At 43.5% G+C, this 18,647-nt stretch overlaps 1 protein-coding gene and 3 non-coding genes across 4 annotated transcripts in view; 1 reads left to right on the top strand and 3 right to left on the bottom strand.

Moving 5' to 3' along the window:
- Positions 1 to 568: 568 nt before the first annotated feature.
- LOC132542139 (U1 spliceosomal RNA) lies at positions 569 to 732 on the bottom strand. The gene has a single exon (XR_009553267.1). It is a non-coding gene; the product is annotated as a U1 spliceosomal RNA (small nuclear RNA).
- A 3,374-nt stretch (positions 733 to 4,106) lies between these two features.
- Positions 4,107 to 4,270, bottom strand: LOC132542141 (U1 spliceosomal RNA). The gene has a single exon (XR_009553269.1). It is a non-coding gene; the product is annotated as a U1 spliceosomal RNA (small nuclear RNA).
- A 3,751-nt stretch (positions 4,271 to 8,021) lies between these two features.
- LOC132542140 (U1 spliceosomal RNA) lies at positions 8,022 to 8,185 on the bottom strand. Its single transcript, XR_009553268.1, has one exon. It is a non-coding gene; the product is annotated as a U1 spliceosomal RNA (small nuclear RNA).
- An 8,405-nt stretch (positions 8,186 to 16,590) lies between these two features.
- The window catches only part of RAD51C (RAD51 paralog C), a 49,104-nt gene continuing 47,047 nt past the window's right edge, over positions 16,591 to 18,647 (top strand). The window contains exon 1 of the mRNA XM_060203840.1: positions 16,591 to 16,792. Coding sequence (XP_060059823.1) covers positions 16,675 to 16,792 — 118 coding nt within the window. The 5' untranslated portion in view covers positions 16,591 to 16,674. The remainder of the gene's footprint in view (positions 16,793 to 18,647) is intronic.

Raw genomic sequence — 18,647 nt, forward strand, 5'->3', positions numbered from 1 at the left:
TGCCCTTATCCCATTGTGCTACCGCCGGACTCCCTGCTTTGATCACACAACTTATTCACTCTGCTACTTTTCTTTTTAAAAAAGAAAGCTAGTGCTTTCCTTTAAAAATTTTTTTTTTGTTATTTTTATTTATTGAACGCAGATGGAAGCTTTGACCCCCAGCACTCAAACCCAGGTCCTAATCAAACCAGGTGTCATACCCGCCCCAGCTCCTCCGCTGCCTTTCTGAATGCGGTGAAAAATTGCAAAAGCACTTAAAGATAATAAAAACCGGGAGTCGGGCAGTAGCGCAGCGAGTTAAGCGCAGGTGGCACAAAACGCAAGGACCCGCATAAGGATCCCGGTTTGAGCCCCTGCCCCAACTCTTCACCTGTAAGTGAGTTGCTTCACAAGAGGTGAAACAAGTCTCCTGTGTCTTTCTCTCACCCACTTTGCCCTCCTCTCTCCATTTCTCTGCGCCGCCTGAGATGTAACTCACGACCTCAAAGTTTAGAATCGGCTATATCATTTGCTATATATCACTTTCAAAAACATTGTGTATATATATCTTTCTTTCAAACTTAATGATCAGGGGAGAGCGCGAACGCAGTCCCCCACTACCACAAATTATGCAGTCGAGTTTCCCACATTTGGGGAAATCGCAGGGGTCAGCACATCCGGAGTGCAATGGATAAGCCTCGCCCTGGGAAAACCACCTTCGTGATCATGGTATCTCCCCTGCCAGGTAAGTATGAGTTGCACAGCTCGCCCGCCACCACACCCTCACAATCAACACACTAACAACTCAGGGTCACCTACACATATCCACCCCACCCACCCACCCCACCCCCGCTGTCTTTCGCTCTCCCTTTGGGAACTACAGCGCACACACAACCACAAACTGCAAGGCCATTATCCTACCAACCTACATCTCCCTTCACCTAGCCATGGAAAGCCTGCCCCAGGAGAAGGATGTCTACCAGCAGTCACTGCGCCCTTCTCGTCTACATATCTCCGCCTCTAGCTGTCCTGTGCCCTCACGCTGGCTCTGCTTCCTGGGGAACGGAATTTTGATTCTTTCCCGGGCCGTGTGGTGGCGCATTCAGCAGAGCACATCCGGTATGCTGAGCCATGTTGAAAGCACAAACACAATGTATGTGAGCATGCACAAGGATCCGTTTTTATTTTTTTTTAATTGTTGTTGTAGTTATTCTTATTGATGTCATCGTTGTTAGATATGACAGAGAGAAATGGGAGAGAGGAGGGGAAGACTGAGAGAGGGTGAGAAAGATAAGATACCTGCAGACCTGCTTCACCGCCTGTGAAGCAACTCCACTGCAGGCGGGGATCGGGAGCTCGAACAGGGATCCTTATTCCAGTCCTTGCGCTTTGCGCCACTTGCGCTTAAATCGCCGCTACCGTCCGACTCCCAAGGATCCGCTTTTAAGGCCCCGGCTCCCCAGCTGTATTGAAGAAACTTCACTAGGACTGTTTCTTTTTTTCCTGGTGCAGGGGGGAAATTCTGCACATAGAATTGGTTTGTTTTGTTGTTATTTTGCTTTGTTTGTTTCTTCTAGAGCACAGAGCTTCTATTTATGCTAGTGCTGGGGATTGAATCTGGGACTTCAGATAGGTTTCTTATAATTTTGTAAATCAAAATTAAATTACAAAAAAGAAAAGGGGTGAGGGAAAATTGGTTGCCAGGAGCAGTGGATTCATCATGCAGCCACTGAGTTCCAGATAAAACCCTGAGGTGGCAATAAAAAATAAATAACTTAAGAAAGAAACCCAGGGACTAGGCAGTGGCACACCTGGTTAAGTGCTCACATTACACTGTGCAAAGACCCGGGGGAAAAGCTTCAGACTGCAGGTGTCTCTCTCTCCCAATCTACCCCCCCAATTCCTCTGTCTCTACCCCAACAATAAATTAATTTTATAAAGGGGGGCAGGCAGTGGAGCACCTGGTTAAGTGCACACATTACAGTTCACAAGGACCCAGGTTCAGGTCCCCACCTGGGGGGGGGGGGGCAGGGAGCTGCAGGAGTGGTGAAGCATCCTCTCTCTATCTCCTCCTCCCCTCTCAATTTCTCCCTGTGTCTATCCGGTAACAAAAAAAAATTAATAAAACAGTTGACCGTGCAGGAGTAGAAGTATAATGGTTATGCAAAGAGACTCTCATGCCTGAGGCTCCAAAGTCCCAGGTTCAGTCCCCTGCAACACCAGAAGCCAGAGCAGACCAGTGCTCTGGTAAAAAAAAAAAAAAAAAAAAAAAAAAAATTGACCATGGAAGGCAGAATAGAACACATTAACTGAAGTGACATATAAACAAACACCTTATAAAAACCGAGTAGTGAGTTAACAGGCTTGCCCACTACCACTGCAGTGAGTAAAGCTTCTGTGCTGTTCTTTCATATATATATTTATTTATTGTCACTTTTGTTGCCGTTGTTTTTGTTGTTGATGTCGCCATTGTTAGATAGGACAGAGATAAATGGAGAGAGAAGGGGATGCGGGCAGAGAAAGATAGACACCTGAAGACCTGCTTCACCACCTGTGAAGTGATGCCCCTGCAGGCGGGGAACAGGGGCTCAGACCAAGATCCTCAAGCTGGTCCTTGAGCTTTGCGCCACGTGCGCTTAACTCGCTGTGCTACCGCCAGACTCCCTGTTTTGACCACACAACTTATTCACTTTGCTACTTTTCTTTTTTAAAAGGAAAGCTAGTGCTTTCCTTTAATTTTTGTTATTTTTATTTATTGAACACAGATGGAAGCTTTGACCCCCAGCACTCAAACCCAGGTCCTAATCAAACCAGGTGTCAAACCCCACACACACCCCCAGCTCCTCTGCTCTTTCTGAATACGGTTAAAAATTGCAAAAGCACTTAAAAATAATAAAAACTGGGAGTCGGGCAGTAGCACAGCAGGTTAAGCGCAGGTGGGGCAAAAGGCAAGTACCCGCATAAGGATCCCGGTTTGCGCCCCCTGCTCTCCGCCTGTAGGGGAGTCACTTCACAAGTGGTGAAGCAGGTCTGTAGGTGTCTTTCTCTCCCCCCTCTCCACTTCTCTCTGTCCTATCCAAAAATGATGACATCAATAGCTACAACAATAAAACAAAGGCAATAAATTTTTTAAATGTTAAAACTAACAGAAATATTAAAAGCTATGGCCTAATGTGTTCAGCAAGATCTATTTTTGTCCAAGGTTTTATTTTCTTTTTAAAAAATATATTTATTCATTCCCTTTTGTTGCCCTTGTCTTATTGTAGTTATTATCGTTGTTGTTATTGATGTTGGGTAGGACAGAGAGAAATGGAGAGAAGAGATAAGGACACGCAACCCGCCAGATTCCCTGGTTTTACTACATTCTAGTGAGAAAAAGAGTCAGACATCTCTCTTGTAATATGGTGTCAGATTGAGCTCAAGGTCTCAAAGTTAAACCTAATGCTTTAACTTCTACACCACTTCATACACCATATAAAGTCTGTCTTTAAGACCTGATAACCAGGGGAGAGCGCGAACGCAGTCCCCTACTACCACAAATTATGCAGTCCCCATCTGTCTTCCCCTTCTCTCCATTTCTTCTCTGTCCTATCCATCAACGATAACATCAACAATAATAACTACAACAATAAAACAAGGGCAACAAAAGGGAAAATAAATACTAAAATACTTTTTTTAAAAAAATAACAAAAACCAGGCGGTAGCACAGAGGGCTAAGCTCAGGTGTCACAAAACTGAAGAACCACCTTAAGAATCCCGGTTTGAGCCCCTCACTCTCCACCTACAAGGGAGTGGTTTCACAAGTGGTGAAGCAGGTCCGCAGTTGTCTTTTTCTAGGTACTCTCCAATAACGATTACATCAATAGCTACAATATAACAAAGACAACAAAACTAGGGAGTAAATATTTTTTAGAAATGAAAAATACCAAGAAAAACATTAGAAACTATAGCATAATATGTTCTCCATGATCTACCTTTTCAAAGGTTCTACATGTTTCTTAGTAAAGAATCTTACATCTTATCTATCGGGAAATGTACTTCTAAAAATTGAACTCCAGACGTCAAGCTTGAAAGACTATTATTTTATTCTCTACAACACCTAAGATCTGCTTTTAAAACCTGAGAACCAGGGGAGAGCGCGAACGCAGTCCCCCACTACCACAAATTATGCAGTCGAGTTTCCCACATTTGGGGAAATCGCAGGGGTCAGCACATCCGGAGTGCAAAGGATAAGCCTCGCCCTGGGAAAACCACCTTCGTGATCATGGTATCTCCCCTGCCAGGTAAGTATGAGTTGCACAGCTCGCCCGCCACCACACCCTCACAATCAACACACTAACAACTCAGGGTCACCTACACATATCCCCCCCCCCCCAACCCCCAACCCCGCTGTCTTTTGCTCTCCCTTCGGGAACTGCAGCACATACACAACCACAAACTGCAAGGCCATTATCCTACCAACCTACATCCCCCTTCACCTAGCCATGGAAAGCCTGCCCCAGGAGAAGGATGTCTACCAGCAGTCACTGCGCCCTTTTCGTCTACATATCCCCGCCTCTAGCTGTCCCGTGCCCTCACGCTGGCTCTGCTTCCTGGGGAACGGAATTTTGATTCTTTCCCGGGCCGGGTGGTGGCGCATTCAGCAGAGCACATCCGGTATGCTGAGCCATGTTAAAAGCACAAACACAACGTATGTGAGCATGCACAGGATCCGCTTTTAAGGCCCCCAGTCCCCAGCTGTAGGAAGGAAGCTTCACTAGCCGTGATGCAGTGAAGAGAGGAAGTGTCTCTCTCTATCACCCCTTTCCCTCTCAAATTCTCTCGTTCTCTATCCAAAATAAATCGTTCTTACTCATCTGTCACTGGGAATTTTTGTTGTTTCCATGTCTATGTCATTATAAATTGTGTTACAATGAACCTAGGTGTATACAGATTTCTTTGTCTTTTTCTGTTCTTTGGATAGATCCCTAGGAGAGGAATGGCTAGATCAGAGGGTAGGTCCATTTCTAGCATTCTGAGTGTTGTCCATGCTGTTTTTGTCCTGTTTTTTCCCCCACAGGGGTTGGACCAACTTACATTCTCAGAAGCAGTATAAAAGGTTTCCTCTTCTCTTACATTCTTGTCAGCACCTGTTGTTTCTGTTGTTTCTAATGTATGACATTCTCACAGGTGGCAACTTTTTCTGATAGTCATTGACTTTGAACATTTTTAATTTGTCTGTTGGCCATTCTGATACATATATATGGGAGGGGAAGGCTGAAAGAGAGAATGAAAGAGACTACCGCACTGAAGTTTCCCTAAATGCAGTGGGGTCTGAGCTTGAACCTGGGTCATGCACAGGTCAAAGAAACACATAATCCATCTGAGCTATTTCATGTCCCTTGGATATCTTTTTTGGTAGATACCACCAATGTTTTCTCCACATTTTAGCAGGTTATTACTACCCCTTCCCAGAGTTTGCTGAATTCTTTCAAAAAAATTTTATAATATAGTTTACTTTATTGTATTTTTTCTTTTAAAGAAATCTTTTCCCCCTCTTTTGAATTGATTTATTTTATTTTTCCTTTTTCTTTGCCCTTGTTTATTATTGTTGTTGTTATTATTTCTGTCGTTGTTGCTGGATAGGACAGAGAGAAATGGAAAGAGGAGGAGAAGACAGAAAGGGGGAGAGAAGTCCTGCTTTCACTGCCTGTGAATCGAACCCCCCCGCAGGTGGGGAGCCAGGGGCTGGAACCAGGATCAATAAACTGGTTCGTGCACTTTCTGCCATGTGCTCTTAACCCCTTGTGCCAGGCTCCCCTGAATTCTTTACTTGGGTTATTAACCCTTTTGCTTAATGTATGCCATATAAATATCTTCTCCTACTCAGTAGAGTGTCTTTCCATTTGGTGAGAGTTGCTTTTTTTTTTTTTCTTGCTGTTGAAATGAAGACACTTTAATTTTTTTTTTTTTTTTCCACCAGAGAGAGCACTGTTCAGCTCTGGCTTACGGTGGTGTGGGGGATTGAACCTGGGACTTGATGGAGTCTCAGGCATGAGAGTCTGTTTGCATAGCCATTATGCTATCTACCCCCACCCCACTTTTAAATTTTTAAATATATTTACTTTAAACAAAGTGTATTCTCTCTTTTTTTTCCCAGAGCATTGCACTGCTCAGCTCTGGCTTATGGTGGTGTGGGGGACTGAACCTGGGAATTTGGAGCTTTAGACATCAAAGCCTCTTTGCATAACCATTATGCTATCTACCCCCACTTTTTAAGTTCCTTTTTATTTTTTGTTTTATTATTATTATTATTATTTTAAATTTCTTTATTGGGTAATTAATGTTTACATTCAACAGTAAATACAATAGTTTGTACATGCATAACATTCCCCAGTTTCCCATATAACAATACAACCCCCACTAGGTCCTCTGTCATCCCATCTTTCTTGGACCTGTATTCTCCCCACCCACCCCGGAGTCTTTTACTTTGGTGCGATACACCAATTCCATTTCAGGTTCTACTTGTGTTTTCGTTTCTGATCTTGTTTTTCAACTTCTGCCTGAGTAAGTTCCTTTTTAAAATTTTATTTGACAGAGCAGAGATAAATGGGGATAGAAAGGGAGAATAGAAAGACACCTGCAGCACTGCTTCACCATTCATGAAGCTTTCTCCGTGTAGGTAGGGACTGGGGACTTGGAACCTAGATCCTTGAGCATGGTAATGTGTGTACTTAACCAGGTACACCCCTGTCTGGCCCCCCATTTTAATTTATTTTAATAAGAGAAGTAAGGATAAGGACAGAGAGACAGAATAGAGGCAGAGAGGGAGCCTGTGGACACAAAGAACACCGATTAGCTCTGACTTTAGATAATGCTGGGGAGTAACTTATTTTTTAAATATTTATTTATTCCCTTTTGTTGCCCTGTTTTATTGTTGTAGTTATAGTGTTGTCGTCGATGTTGGGTAGGGCAGAGAGAAATGGAGAAAGTGGGAGAGAAAGATCGAAACCTGCAGACCTGCTTTACCACTCGTGAAGTGACTCTCCTGCAAGTGGGGAGCTGGGGGCTCGAACTGGGATCGTTTCCCGGGTCCTTGGCGCTTTGCGCCACGTGCACTTAACCGGCTGCGCTACCGCCCGACTCCCTGTTTGTTTTAAGTTTATGCAAACAGCAGTACTTCTTAAAAATCACAGCCCTGGGAGTCGGGCTGTAGCACAGCAGGTTAAGCGCAGGTGGCACAAAGCACAAGGACCGGCATAAGGATCCCGGTTCGAACCCCGGCTCCCCACATGCAGGGGAGTCGCTTCACAGGCGGTGAAGCGGGTCTGCAGGTGTCTATCTTTCTCTCCTCCTCTCTGTCTTCCCCTCCTCTCTCCATTTCTCTCTGTCCTATCCAACAACTACAACAACAATAATAACTACAACAATAAAACAACAAGGGCAACAAAAGGGAATAAATAAAATATTAAAAAAAAAATCACAGCCCTGGGAGTCTCTCCATTTCTTTCTGTCTTATCCAACAACAACAACAACATCAATAATAACAATAAAACAAGGGCAACAAAAGGGAATCAACAAACTGAGGAAAGGGAGTCAGTAGGTAAAGAGCATAGACCTGCGTATGGATCCTGGGGTCTGCATATGTATCTATCTTTCTCTACCCCTGTTTTGGGGTACCCCCCCTTTCCATTTCTCTCTGTTCTAACAGTGACATCATCAACAGTAATAACTACAACTTTAAATAAAAAAAAAAGGGAAACAAAAAGGAAAATAAATTTTAAAAGTTAAAAAAACTGAGATATTTGACAATTAACCGGGAACAAAGTATCGATATACTGAACAGTAAGAATTTTGGTATAAATATGCTAGATTAGGATAGGAAAACATAATGACTACAGAAGTTCAGAACTATAAGATGCAATCAGCCCTACCCACACGGCAGAGCTACAGCTAGGAAAAAGCATATGTAAACTACACAGAAAAATACACGTACTGCAGTTCAAAGAGTAACCATGCAAAAGCCATACAACATACCACGTCTTCCTTTCAAACTTAATAACCAGGGGAGAGCGCGAACGCAGTCCCCCACTACCACAAATTATGCAGTCGAGTTTCCCACATTTGGGGAAATCGCAGGGGTCAGCACATCCGGAGTGCAATGGATAAGCCTCGCCCTGGGAAAACCACCTTCGTGATCATGGTATCTCCCCTGCCAGGTAAGTATGAGTTGCACAGCTCGCCGCCACCACACCCTCAAAGTCAACACACTTTACAGATAGGATCACTTTTCTTATGCAGCCTACAAGTCCTCACTTTTGGTATACAGATCAGTCACAGCCATAAAACTAGAAAACAACACTTTTTTTTATGGGAATACTGTTAAATTTTAAGTAATATGTGTCTACTGCAAATATAACCAGCAGTCATTGCGCTTATCTACATATTCCACGCCCCTTTTGCTGATCTCCATTGCACCATCTTCCGGGATATTTCTTTTTCCTTATTATCATTCTTTCATTCAATTGTTCATTCACTTTTTTTCCCCAGAAATAAAGGAATAAAGAACCAGAGCATTACTCTAGCTCATTCGATGAAGGAATGTGGGGATCTTCATATTCCCAAGACCAACACTCTAGCCACCGCGCCACCTCTCGGCTGTTCATAATAAAGCTTAAAGGTGGGTGGGTGGGGAGAATACAGGTCCATGAAGGATGATAAATGACAGTGCGGGTTGTATTGTTAAATGGGAAACTGGGGAATGTTATGCATGTTCAAACTATTGTATTTACTATTGAATGTAAAACATTTATTCCCCAATAAATAAATAAAAAATAAAGCTTAAAGGTAAAGAAGGTAGATCTAAGATAATATTAATTACAATAGCTCCATCCTTAAAGAGCTAGTGATGTCACTGTCACGTCTGAAGTTGAGTTGTCACCAGTGTCACTGTCACAAGTGATGTTCAATAAAGCTGTAGCCCACATAACTGAAAATGAGATTTCACAAAACTATATTTGAAAATCTAATACTATGTATTACTATAATAAATAGTCAACTCACCCTTATCTATACACATATTTGAAGAAATCTCCTGGGTCCCCACAACTGAGATAGCCCTGTCTGTTTGAAACCCCTTTTGTTATCAGAGTTTTCCTCTTTTCAGGTAAGGAGAAGTTGTGGGTTCCATGCATCCTATGTTCAACACTCAGAAAGCACAGTCTTTTTTTTTGGTCCCCAGGGTTATCACTGGGGCTCGATGCCTGCACTATGAATCCACTGCTCCTGGAGGCTATTTTTTCTCTTTTGTTGTGTGAGGGCCACTGTTACTCCATATTGTCTAAGGCAGCCAAGAAAAACCTCATAATCCAACTGCTGCAGTACAGCTGCACTTTACCCTTAAAAAACTAGTCTCAACGTTTCTACTTATCAGCAGTAGTTCTGTAAACGGAGGTCATGATAGCCCTGAAAGCCAAAATTTGCTTAACTGACAAAAACTGCCAGGGGCTGTGGTCAAAGATTCCCTGATAAACAGGTCTGAACTTTAAGTGACCCCCTAGCCCCCCCCCCCCCCCCCCAAGTCCTCCTCCTAATGTGGATAAAAAGAATCTGTCTGCTCTCTTCCGGGCTCACACGCCACTATTGGGAAGTGCATGTAGCCCCTGCTTAAGCTTGATTCAATAAAGGCTCTTTGATTTTACATGTGATTCTGGCCTCCACTCTGTGGGAATGGGATCTGAAGTCTGAGCATAACAGTTGTCCTTGTTGTTTATCCTTGTTGTTACCACTGTCGTTGTTAGATAGGACAGAGAGAAATGAAGAGAGGTGGGGAAGACAGAGAGGGGGAGAGAAAGACACCTGCAGACCTGCTTCACCACCTGTGAAGCGACTCCCCTGCAGGTGGGGAGCCGGGACTCGAACCGGGATCCTTAAGCAGAGGCCCTTGTCCTTTGCTCGAACCGGGATCCTTATGTAGGCCCTTGCGCTTTGCATCACGTGCGCTTAACCTGCTACACTACCGCCCCACTCCCTTTTTTAAAGAAAGATTTTACTTATTTATTAGTGAGAAAGATAGGACAGGGTAGGTGTAGATAGCATAGTGGTTATGCCTGAGGCTCTAAAGTCCCAGGTTCAATCCCCTTCACCACCATAACCAGAGCTGATCAATGCTCTGGTTAAAAAAAGAGAGAAATAACCAGACATCGTGTGCTGCCAGGAATTGAACTCAGGACCTAATGTGTGAGAGTCCCATGCTTTATCCACTGTGCCACCTCCCAACCTAGCCCAGATAGACTCTTAAAAAAACATTTTATCAAAAAACATTTTATCAAAACTGCTTGGTACTGGAACATGAATAGCCACACTGACCAGTGGAATAGAATTGAGAGCCCAGAAGTGAGCCCCCACACCTATGGATATCTAATCTTTGACAAAAGGGCCCAGACTATTAAATGGGAAAAGCAGAGTCTCTTCAACAAATGGTGTTGGAAACAATGGGTTGAAACACGCAGAAGAATGAAACTGAACCACTGTATTTCACCAAATACAAAAGTAAATTCCAAGTGGATCAAGGACTTGTATGTTAGACCACAAACTATCACATACTTAGTGGAAAATATTGGCAGAACTCTTTTCTGCATAAATTTTAAAGACATCTTCAATGAAACAAATCCAATTACAAAGAAGACTAAGGCAAGCATAAACCTATGGGACTACATCAAATTAAAAGGCTTCTGCACAGCTAAAGAAACTACTACCCAAACCAAGAGACCCCTCACAGAATGGGAGATCTTTATATGCCATACATCAGACTAGAGGCTAATAACCAGAATATATAAAGAACTTGCAAATCTCAACAACAAGAAAACAAATAACCCCATTGAAAAATTGAGGGAGGACATGGACAGAATATTCACCACAGAAGGGATCCAAAAGGCCGAGAAACACATGAAAAAATGCTCCAAGTCTCTGATTGTCAGAGAAATGCAAATCACGACAACAATGAGATACCACCACTTTACTCCTGTGAAGTTATACATCAGAAAAGATAACAGCAGCAAATGCTGGAAAGGGTGTGGGGTCACAGGAACCCTCCTACACTGCTGGTGGGAATGTCAATTGGTCCAACCTTTGTGGAGAACAGTCTGGAGAACTCTCAGAAGGCTAGAAATGGACCTACCCTATAACCCTGCAATTCCTCTCCTAGGGATATATCCTAAGGAACCCAACACACCCATCTAAAAAGATCTGTGTACACATGTGTTCTTAGCAGCACAATTTATAATAGCCAAAACCTGGAAGCAACCCAGGTCCAACAACAGATGAGTGGCTGAGCAAGTTGTGGTATATATACACAATGGAATCCTACTCAGCTGTAAAAAATGGTGACTTCACCGTTTTCAGCCAATCTTGGATGGACCTTGAAAAATTCATGTTAAGTGAAATAAGTCAGAAGCAGAAGGATGAATATGGGATGATCTCACTCTCAGGCAGAAGTTGAAAAACAAGATCAGGAAAAAAAAAAAAAAAAAACAAGTAGAACCTGAAATGGAATTGGCGTATTGCACCAAAGTAAATGACTTTGGGGTGGGTGGATGGGGAGAATACAGATCCAAGAAGGATGACAGAGGACCTAGTGGGGGTTGTATTGTTATATTGCAAACTGGGGAATGTTATGCATGTACAAACTATTGTATTTATTGCTGAATGTAAAACATTAATTCCCTAATAAAGAAATTTAAAAAAACACATTTTATTTAGGGGCCAGGCAGTGGCATACCTGGTTAAACATTCACATTACAGTATATAAGGACCCAGGTTCAAGGCCCTGGACCACACCTACAGGGCTGCAAGTGTCTATCTTCCCCTCACCTCTCAATTTCTCTCTGCTTTATCCAATAATAAATAACATTATTAAAAGAGCATTTTAAGATTATTAAAAGAGCATTATTTTATTTTATTTGGGAGGGGTTTAAGGAGAGAGAGAGCATTATGGATATGCCAGAAGCTCCCAGGTCCCATTTTCAATCTCCTGCACCACCATAAGCCAGAGATAAGCAGAGTTCTGGTAAAAAAAAAATATATATATATATATAATTTATTTATTTGGTGGGAGGAGAGTAGAACGAAACATCCCTCTGTTACATGTGCTGCCAGGAATAAAACTAAAGTCCTCATGCTTGAGAATCCAACACTTTACAACATTAGTAGTTTTGTTTATTCACCTGGACATACACAGGATTTTTTTTAATTTTCTGCTTGTTGGGAATTTTATGCTTGCTCAAGGTTTCCAATCCTGGCATTTATTTATTTATTTATTTATTTATTTATTATTGCCATCAGGGTTATAGCTGGGGCTAAGTTCGTACACGATGAACCCACTGATCCTGGTGGTCATTCTTTTCTTTGTTTTATTTGACAGGACAGAGAGAAATTGAGAGGGGGGTCCAGGTGGTGGTACACCTGGTTGAGTGTGTACATGGTACAATACCCAAGGACCCAGGTTTGAACCATCGCTTCCCACCTGCAGGGGGAAAGCTTTGCCAGTGGTAAAGCAGGGCTGCAGATGTCTCTCTCCCTATTGTAGGAACTGAACAAAAAGAAATTAATGTAAGATGGTAAATAATAAGACAAATGAATCTAGTCTCAGGAAACCCAAGGGTTAAGTAGGCAATTGTAAGACAGGCCTGTCCCTGAGGAAGAAAGCAATTCTCAGGAGTTAAGGCTATAAACAGAGACAAGCCTAGAAATCTGCAAGGCAGGAGATAAATCCAAGGACAGACTCTGAGAAAACAGTCTGGGAGCCAAGGGTCAGGAAAAGGAAATAACCTCGAGGCCAAAAAAGACCCCCTCCCCTCCCCTGCACCTGGGGGCTATAGATAACTATTGTTGTAAAACTGTCATGTAACCATACTGTGCAGCTGAATCTTGTCACGTAGCCATGTAATGTAAAAGGTATATAAACCCTAGTAAGACTTGGGTACCGGGTCGATTGCCAGAAGGCTGTTGCACCAGCCCCTCAGTAATTTGGCCCTAGCCAGCTAGAATAAAGCTCTTTGTCTTTACATCTCCCTGGTCTCTTGGTGATTTTCTTGGATTACTGAAACTAACACTATCACCCCCTTCCCTCTTGATTTCTATGCAAGAAATAAATATAAAACTTATTAAAAATAATAAATGAAAGAAAGGGGAGGAGAGGGAAGATAGTGAGAGAGGTGGTGGTACACCCGGTCAAACACATATAGTACTATGCACAAGGACCCGTGCAAAAATACAGGTATGAGCCCCTGGCTCAGCCCACCTGCAGGGGCGTCCTTTTACAAGCAGTAAAGCAGGTCTGCAGGTGTCTATCTTTCTCTTTCCCTCTCTACCTCCCCCTCTTCTCTCAATTTCTCTCTATTCTATCCAATAAAATGCGGGGAGGTGAGGGGAAATGGCCACCAGGAGCAGTGTATTCATAGTGTAGGGTCCCATAGCACCGGGTCCCAGTGGTAACCCTGGAGGAAAAAAGAGAGACCTTCAGACTTGCTTCACCCATCCTGAAGCATTATGCCTGCAGGTGGGGAGCGGGAACTCAAACTCTGGTACTTGCATGTGATATGCGAACTTAACCGGGTATGTCACCACCCACCTCACCTCCATTTTTTTCCCTTTCTATTTCAGATACAGTCTACCCAGATGAACAATCTTCTGGCTTGATTTACTAGAATATTTTGAAATGAAGAAAGAAATGATACAAACCTAAATTTGTAGACTCCAAAGCTCATGCTCTTTTGTTCATAGCAACATCTCTAAGTCTTTTCCACTGGGTAGCCATTATTTGCAATGGAAAAATAAAACATTCCAGGGAGGACTTGGGAGACTACACACATCCAATTTAAACCAGTTCTGCTGGGTCAACAAATTAACTTGATTGGTGCAATGCACAAGCCTCAGGTTTGGGCTAACTCTCACCCTCGTTGAAGGAAGTTTTCTGTTGTGTCTTTCTCTCTTTTTATTGTTGTTGTTTTGTTAACGTTTTATTTTAATGAGATAGTTACAGAGAAAGAGTTATGGAGAGAGAGAAAAAACAACACTATTCAGTTTTGGTCTATGGCAGTGCAGAGGAGCCTCTGGCAGGAAAAAGTCTTTTACATGGCCATTACCGCCTCTCCCCAGTCCTCTCTCTCAGTCTTCAATCTAAAAGTCTTGGTTGGGAGCAGTGAACTCTGAACGATGTCCAAAGCCAAAGCCATAGCAAAAAACAAAAAGGCTGTCCTCAAAATTTTTTACCCTATAACACAGTCATTGCTGTTTAACAAAACATTTTTCTTTCCCCTTCCAGGGTTATTGCTGGGGCTCAGTATCTGCACCACGAGTCCACTGTTCCTGGAGGCCATTTTTTCCATTTTGTTGCCCTTGTTGGATAGGACAGAGAGAAATGGAGAGAGAAGAAGACAGAGAGGGGGAGGGAGAGATAGACACCTGCTGACCTGCTTCACTGCTTGTGAAGCGATCCCCTCCGCCCCCGCCCCCGGCAGGTGTGTGTGTGGGGATCGATCCAAGATCCTTACCCCTTGTGCCCTATGTGCTTATCCTGCTGCGCTACCTCCAGGCCACCACAGAAAACATTTTTAATTGATTTAACAGTTAAGTCACTCGATTCTTTCTTCTCTAATTTTTTTTTTTAACCTGAAACTATTGGGAAGGGTACCTACCAAAAGAATCCCAAAGCTATGCTTAGATCCTGGTGACTCCCCTCTAAACTCGAATACTGCGGTAGTTTGCAAGGTGCTCTGAGAAAAACTCTGGTATTGTGGTATCTTTCTTCTCTCCCTCCGTCTGTCTCTAACCTGAAAAAGTCGACCCGGAGCACTGAAGCCCTTTGACCAAAAGAAAAAAAATAAATGAAAAAAAAAAAATAAAGACAATCATAGGCAACTCAATAATCAAAGTCAAATATTAATAACAGTTGTATAGTGAATGATCAAGTTAACTAGATTAACTTTCCACTGACAAATAAACAAAATTTGAAACATGATTCATTCTATTGAATTTGACCAAACTAACATGAGAGCAAACCCTGAATATGCTAAGAACCAATTCTTCTTTTTCAATTTTTTAAAAAATATTTATCTATTCCCTTTTGTTGCCCTTGTTTTATTGTTGTAGTTATTAATGTCGTTGTTGGATAGGACAGAGAGAAATGGAGAGAGGAGAAGACAGAGAGGGGGAGAAAAAGACACCTGCAGACCTGCTTCACTGCCTGTGAAGCGACTCCCCTGAAGGTGGGGAGCACCCGAATCCTTACACCGCAGGACCTTGCGCTTTGCACCACGTGCACTTAACCCACTGCGCTACCGCCAGACTCCCAAACCAGTTTTTCTTTACCCAAGACCACGGCTGTTTTAAGAGGATAAGCACGGGGAGAAACAATAAGCACTGAATTCTCCCTGCAGAAATTTTTACGTAATGCTCATTTTGGGTTCAGATCTAGATCCTAAAGAAGTTCAGCAATCTACTGAGTGGTAAGCAAAGCACATTTTGCCTAGTCCTCCCCTGGAAACATTCCCAAACAGGGAACCAAAACTTCAAGAAGCGTTTACAATCTGGAGGTAGCTCCAGGTAAAAGAAAGAGCACTAGGTTTCCATATTGACTTCAAGAAACCTGAGCTCCGAGCTTCTACTTCATTAGTCTCTTGGCAGAGCTGTGCATGTCTCGAGTGTGTGCGACTGACTCAACTTATGTCTCCTTCCCGAAGGAAATCTAAATCTCATGTATTTAAAAGGTTTTGGTTTGCAGTATTTAAATTCCTTTAAAGTGGGAAAGCGAAGGCCAATTTCACATCACCAAAAGCTGGTGAGTGACTTATTCCATAAAATAAATCCTAATCACGGAAGCAAGGTTACCGTCCAATCTGAGACTTGTCAAAGTTCTCCAGCTCTCTCAGAGAGTCAGAAAAGGGGCTCTTTCTAGTCCCAACTCCTCTACCCGGACCCGAGGGCCCCAGGCCCAGCCCAGTGTGCGACATTACTTGCCTACTTGGTCAGCTACTTCTCAAGCTAGGGAGCCGCGAAGAACTAACGGTCTCTGAAACCATCAAGCTCCAGACTCCAGACTGGACTCGCGGGAAGGCGAGGGTGGGTGGGTGGGTGAGGGGACCGGCGCCAGGCTCGCCCACGCCCCAGACGCTGGCCCACAATGCCTTGCGGGCGAGGGCGGGAAAGGCCGCAAAGACGAGGGGGGCTGGCACAGGCACTAGAACCCTAGGAAAAGGATGCAGATTGCTTCTTCTCTGGCCGTCCCACACCCCCAAATCGCAACTAGCCAATGTGTGTGCGTTCCCCGCCCTATTAACCACTCTATGGTTTTCCCTCAACAGGCCAGGGTGAAGGTGAAGAAATATGGTGTGTAGGGCCCAGTGGGCCCTGGTTTTCCCAGCAGCTTGGCATAGACTCATCTTTTTTTTACTGTCCGGAAGTACTATTAAGGAGGAAGCCCTAAGGGACCCAAAAGGGACTGGTGAGAATAACGACGGAAACGGTGCAGACACGTGAGAACTTTGCATGCCTCCACAGAGCGGCAAAACCGCAGGCCCGGATGACCGGGCGGCAAGCCCCGCCCCTTCCGGCTGACGCCCTATGACGCGTGCGTGCTCGTGTGGGCGGGTTTGAACGCCCAGGGATCAGCGTTCCGGATTTGGCGCGCTGCAGCGCGCGCAGTCGTCGGACTTTGAAATGCAGCGGGATTTAATAAATTTTCCTCTGTCCCCAGCGGTGAGGGTGAAGCTGGTGTCTGCAGGTTTCCAGTTTGCTGAGGAACTCCTAGAGGTGAAACCCTCGGAACTCAGCAAAGGTAACGATTCCGGAAGGCCAGCGGAGGCACCCTGATCCCCGGAGGTGCCGCCTCCATGGCGCCGCGCGCCTTCAGGCTTCTGCTCAATCTCCAAACTGCAGAGCTGCGACCCGCAGACGCGATCACCCCTTTAAAGGGCTCCTGGGTCTCGTTTCATCTTCTTTTTCTTCTTAGATATTACACTTATTTTTACTAGTTTAAATTAAATAAGATCACTTTATGGGGGAGATGACTACCAGATCGTCGTCACGTGTACTGACATCACGATAGATGCATCTCTCCCAACACCAAATTGTCATCTTCTGCTCAGAACCCTGGAATTCCAATTTTATTTAATTATTATTATTTAAAATATTATTATTGTTATTAAAGATCGCTATTATTTAAAGACTAGGAGAGAAAAAGAGAACCAGAGCATCCCTCTTGCATCGAGCATGGCACTTGTGACCTCATATTTGCAAGTGTAGAGCTCTAGCCAGATCTCCCACTGTACTACTCTCTCTCCTTTGCTCCTTCTCTCGTTCCTCCTTCTCTCCCTTTTCAAAATATTTTATTTATTTATTCATTTATTTATTAACAAGATAGGGGAGAGAAGAGAAAAATCAGAGCATCAATCTGATAGCATGCACTGCTGGGGATAGAACTTTGTGCTTGAGAGTCCAATACCTTATCCTCTACACTCCCTCTCAGATCGCTCAACCAACTTTCACAACCCCCCCTCCCCCAGAGCCTAGATTGCTCTTACAAATGGTTAGGTTTGGGGTATGGGAGATAGCATAATGGTTACGCAAAAGAGATTCATACCTGAGTCTTTGAAGTCCCAGGTTCAAACCCCTACACCACCATCAACTAGAGTGGAGCGGTGCCCTGGTTAAAAAAAAGGTTAGGATTGTAGTCTTGGAAACACGAATTGCTTTCTCTATTGAATACTGGAAGACTATATATATGTGTGTGTGTGTGTGTATATATATATATATATATATATATATATATATATATATATATAGTTTTTAAATCTTTATTTGTTGGACAGAGACAGCCAGAAATCTAGAGGGAAAGAAATACTGGTAAGCACTGTGGTCACTACTTGTGAAGCTTCCCCCCTGCAGGTGGGAACCAGGGGCTGCTTGAACCTGGGTCCTTGCACACAGGTAGTGTGGGAGCTCAACCAGGTGCACCACCACCCGGCCTGAAGATTATATATATATTCTAATCAAAAGAACCCTCTTATGTAGATTGTTATGACGAGAAAAACAGGTGTCTGGGCAGCAGCTGCAGAAAAAAAGATGTCTGTGAAGATTTAAATAACTTTTTTTATTGTTGTAATTACTGTTTTTATTGATGTCGTTATTATTAGATAGGACAAAGAGAAATGGAGAAAGGAGGGGACGTCAGAGAGAAGGAGAGAAAGATAGACACCTTGTGAAGCTTTCCCCATGCAGGTGAAGACTAGAGGCTTAAACAAGGGCCATTGCACATGGTAATGCACATGCTCTACTAGGTGCACTACCAACCGGTCCTGTGCTTTTTATTCTTCATTGTTTTGTAAAGAAGAAATAAATTAATCTGAATAATAATTGACAATTAACCATTTTGGCTAGCCTTGGTATTCTACCAGGATTTTTTTAACACACTAACTCATTCCTATTTTATGGATGAGAAAACCTGAGACAGAGGGCTGGGTGGTGGCTCACCTGGTTAAACGCACATGTTACAATGCACAAGAACTCAGGTTCAAGTCCCAGTCCCCAACTGCAGGGTGCTTTGCAAGCAGTGAAGCAGGTTTGCAGGTGTCTCTTATCTCTCTCCCTCTTTATCACACCCTTTCCTCTCAATTTCTGGCTGTCTCTATCCA

The sequence above is a fragment of the Erinaceus europaeus genome, chromosome 12 (genome assembly GCF_950295315.1).
Source record: "Erinaceus europaeus chromosome 12, mEriEur2.1, whole genome shotgun sequence".
Lineage (NCBI taxonomy): Eukaryota > Metazoa > Chordata > Mammalia > Eulipotyphla > Erinaceidae > Erinaceus > Erinaceus europaeus.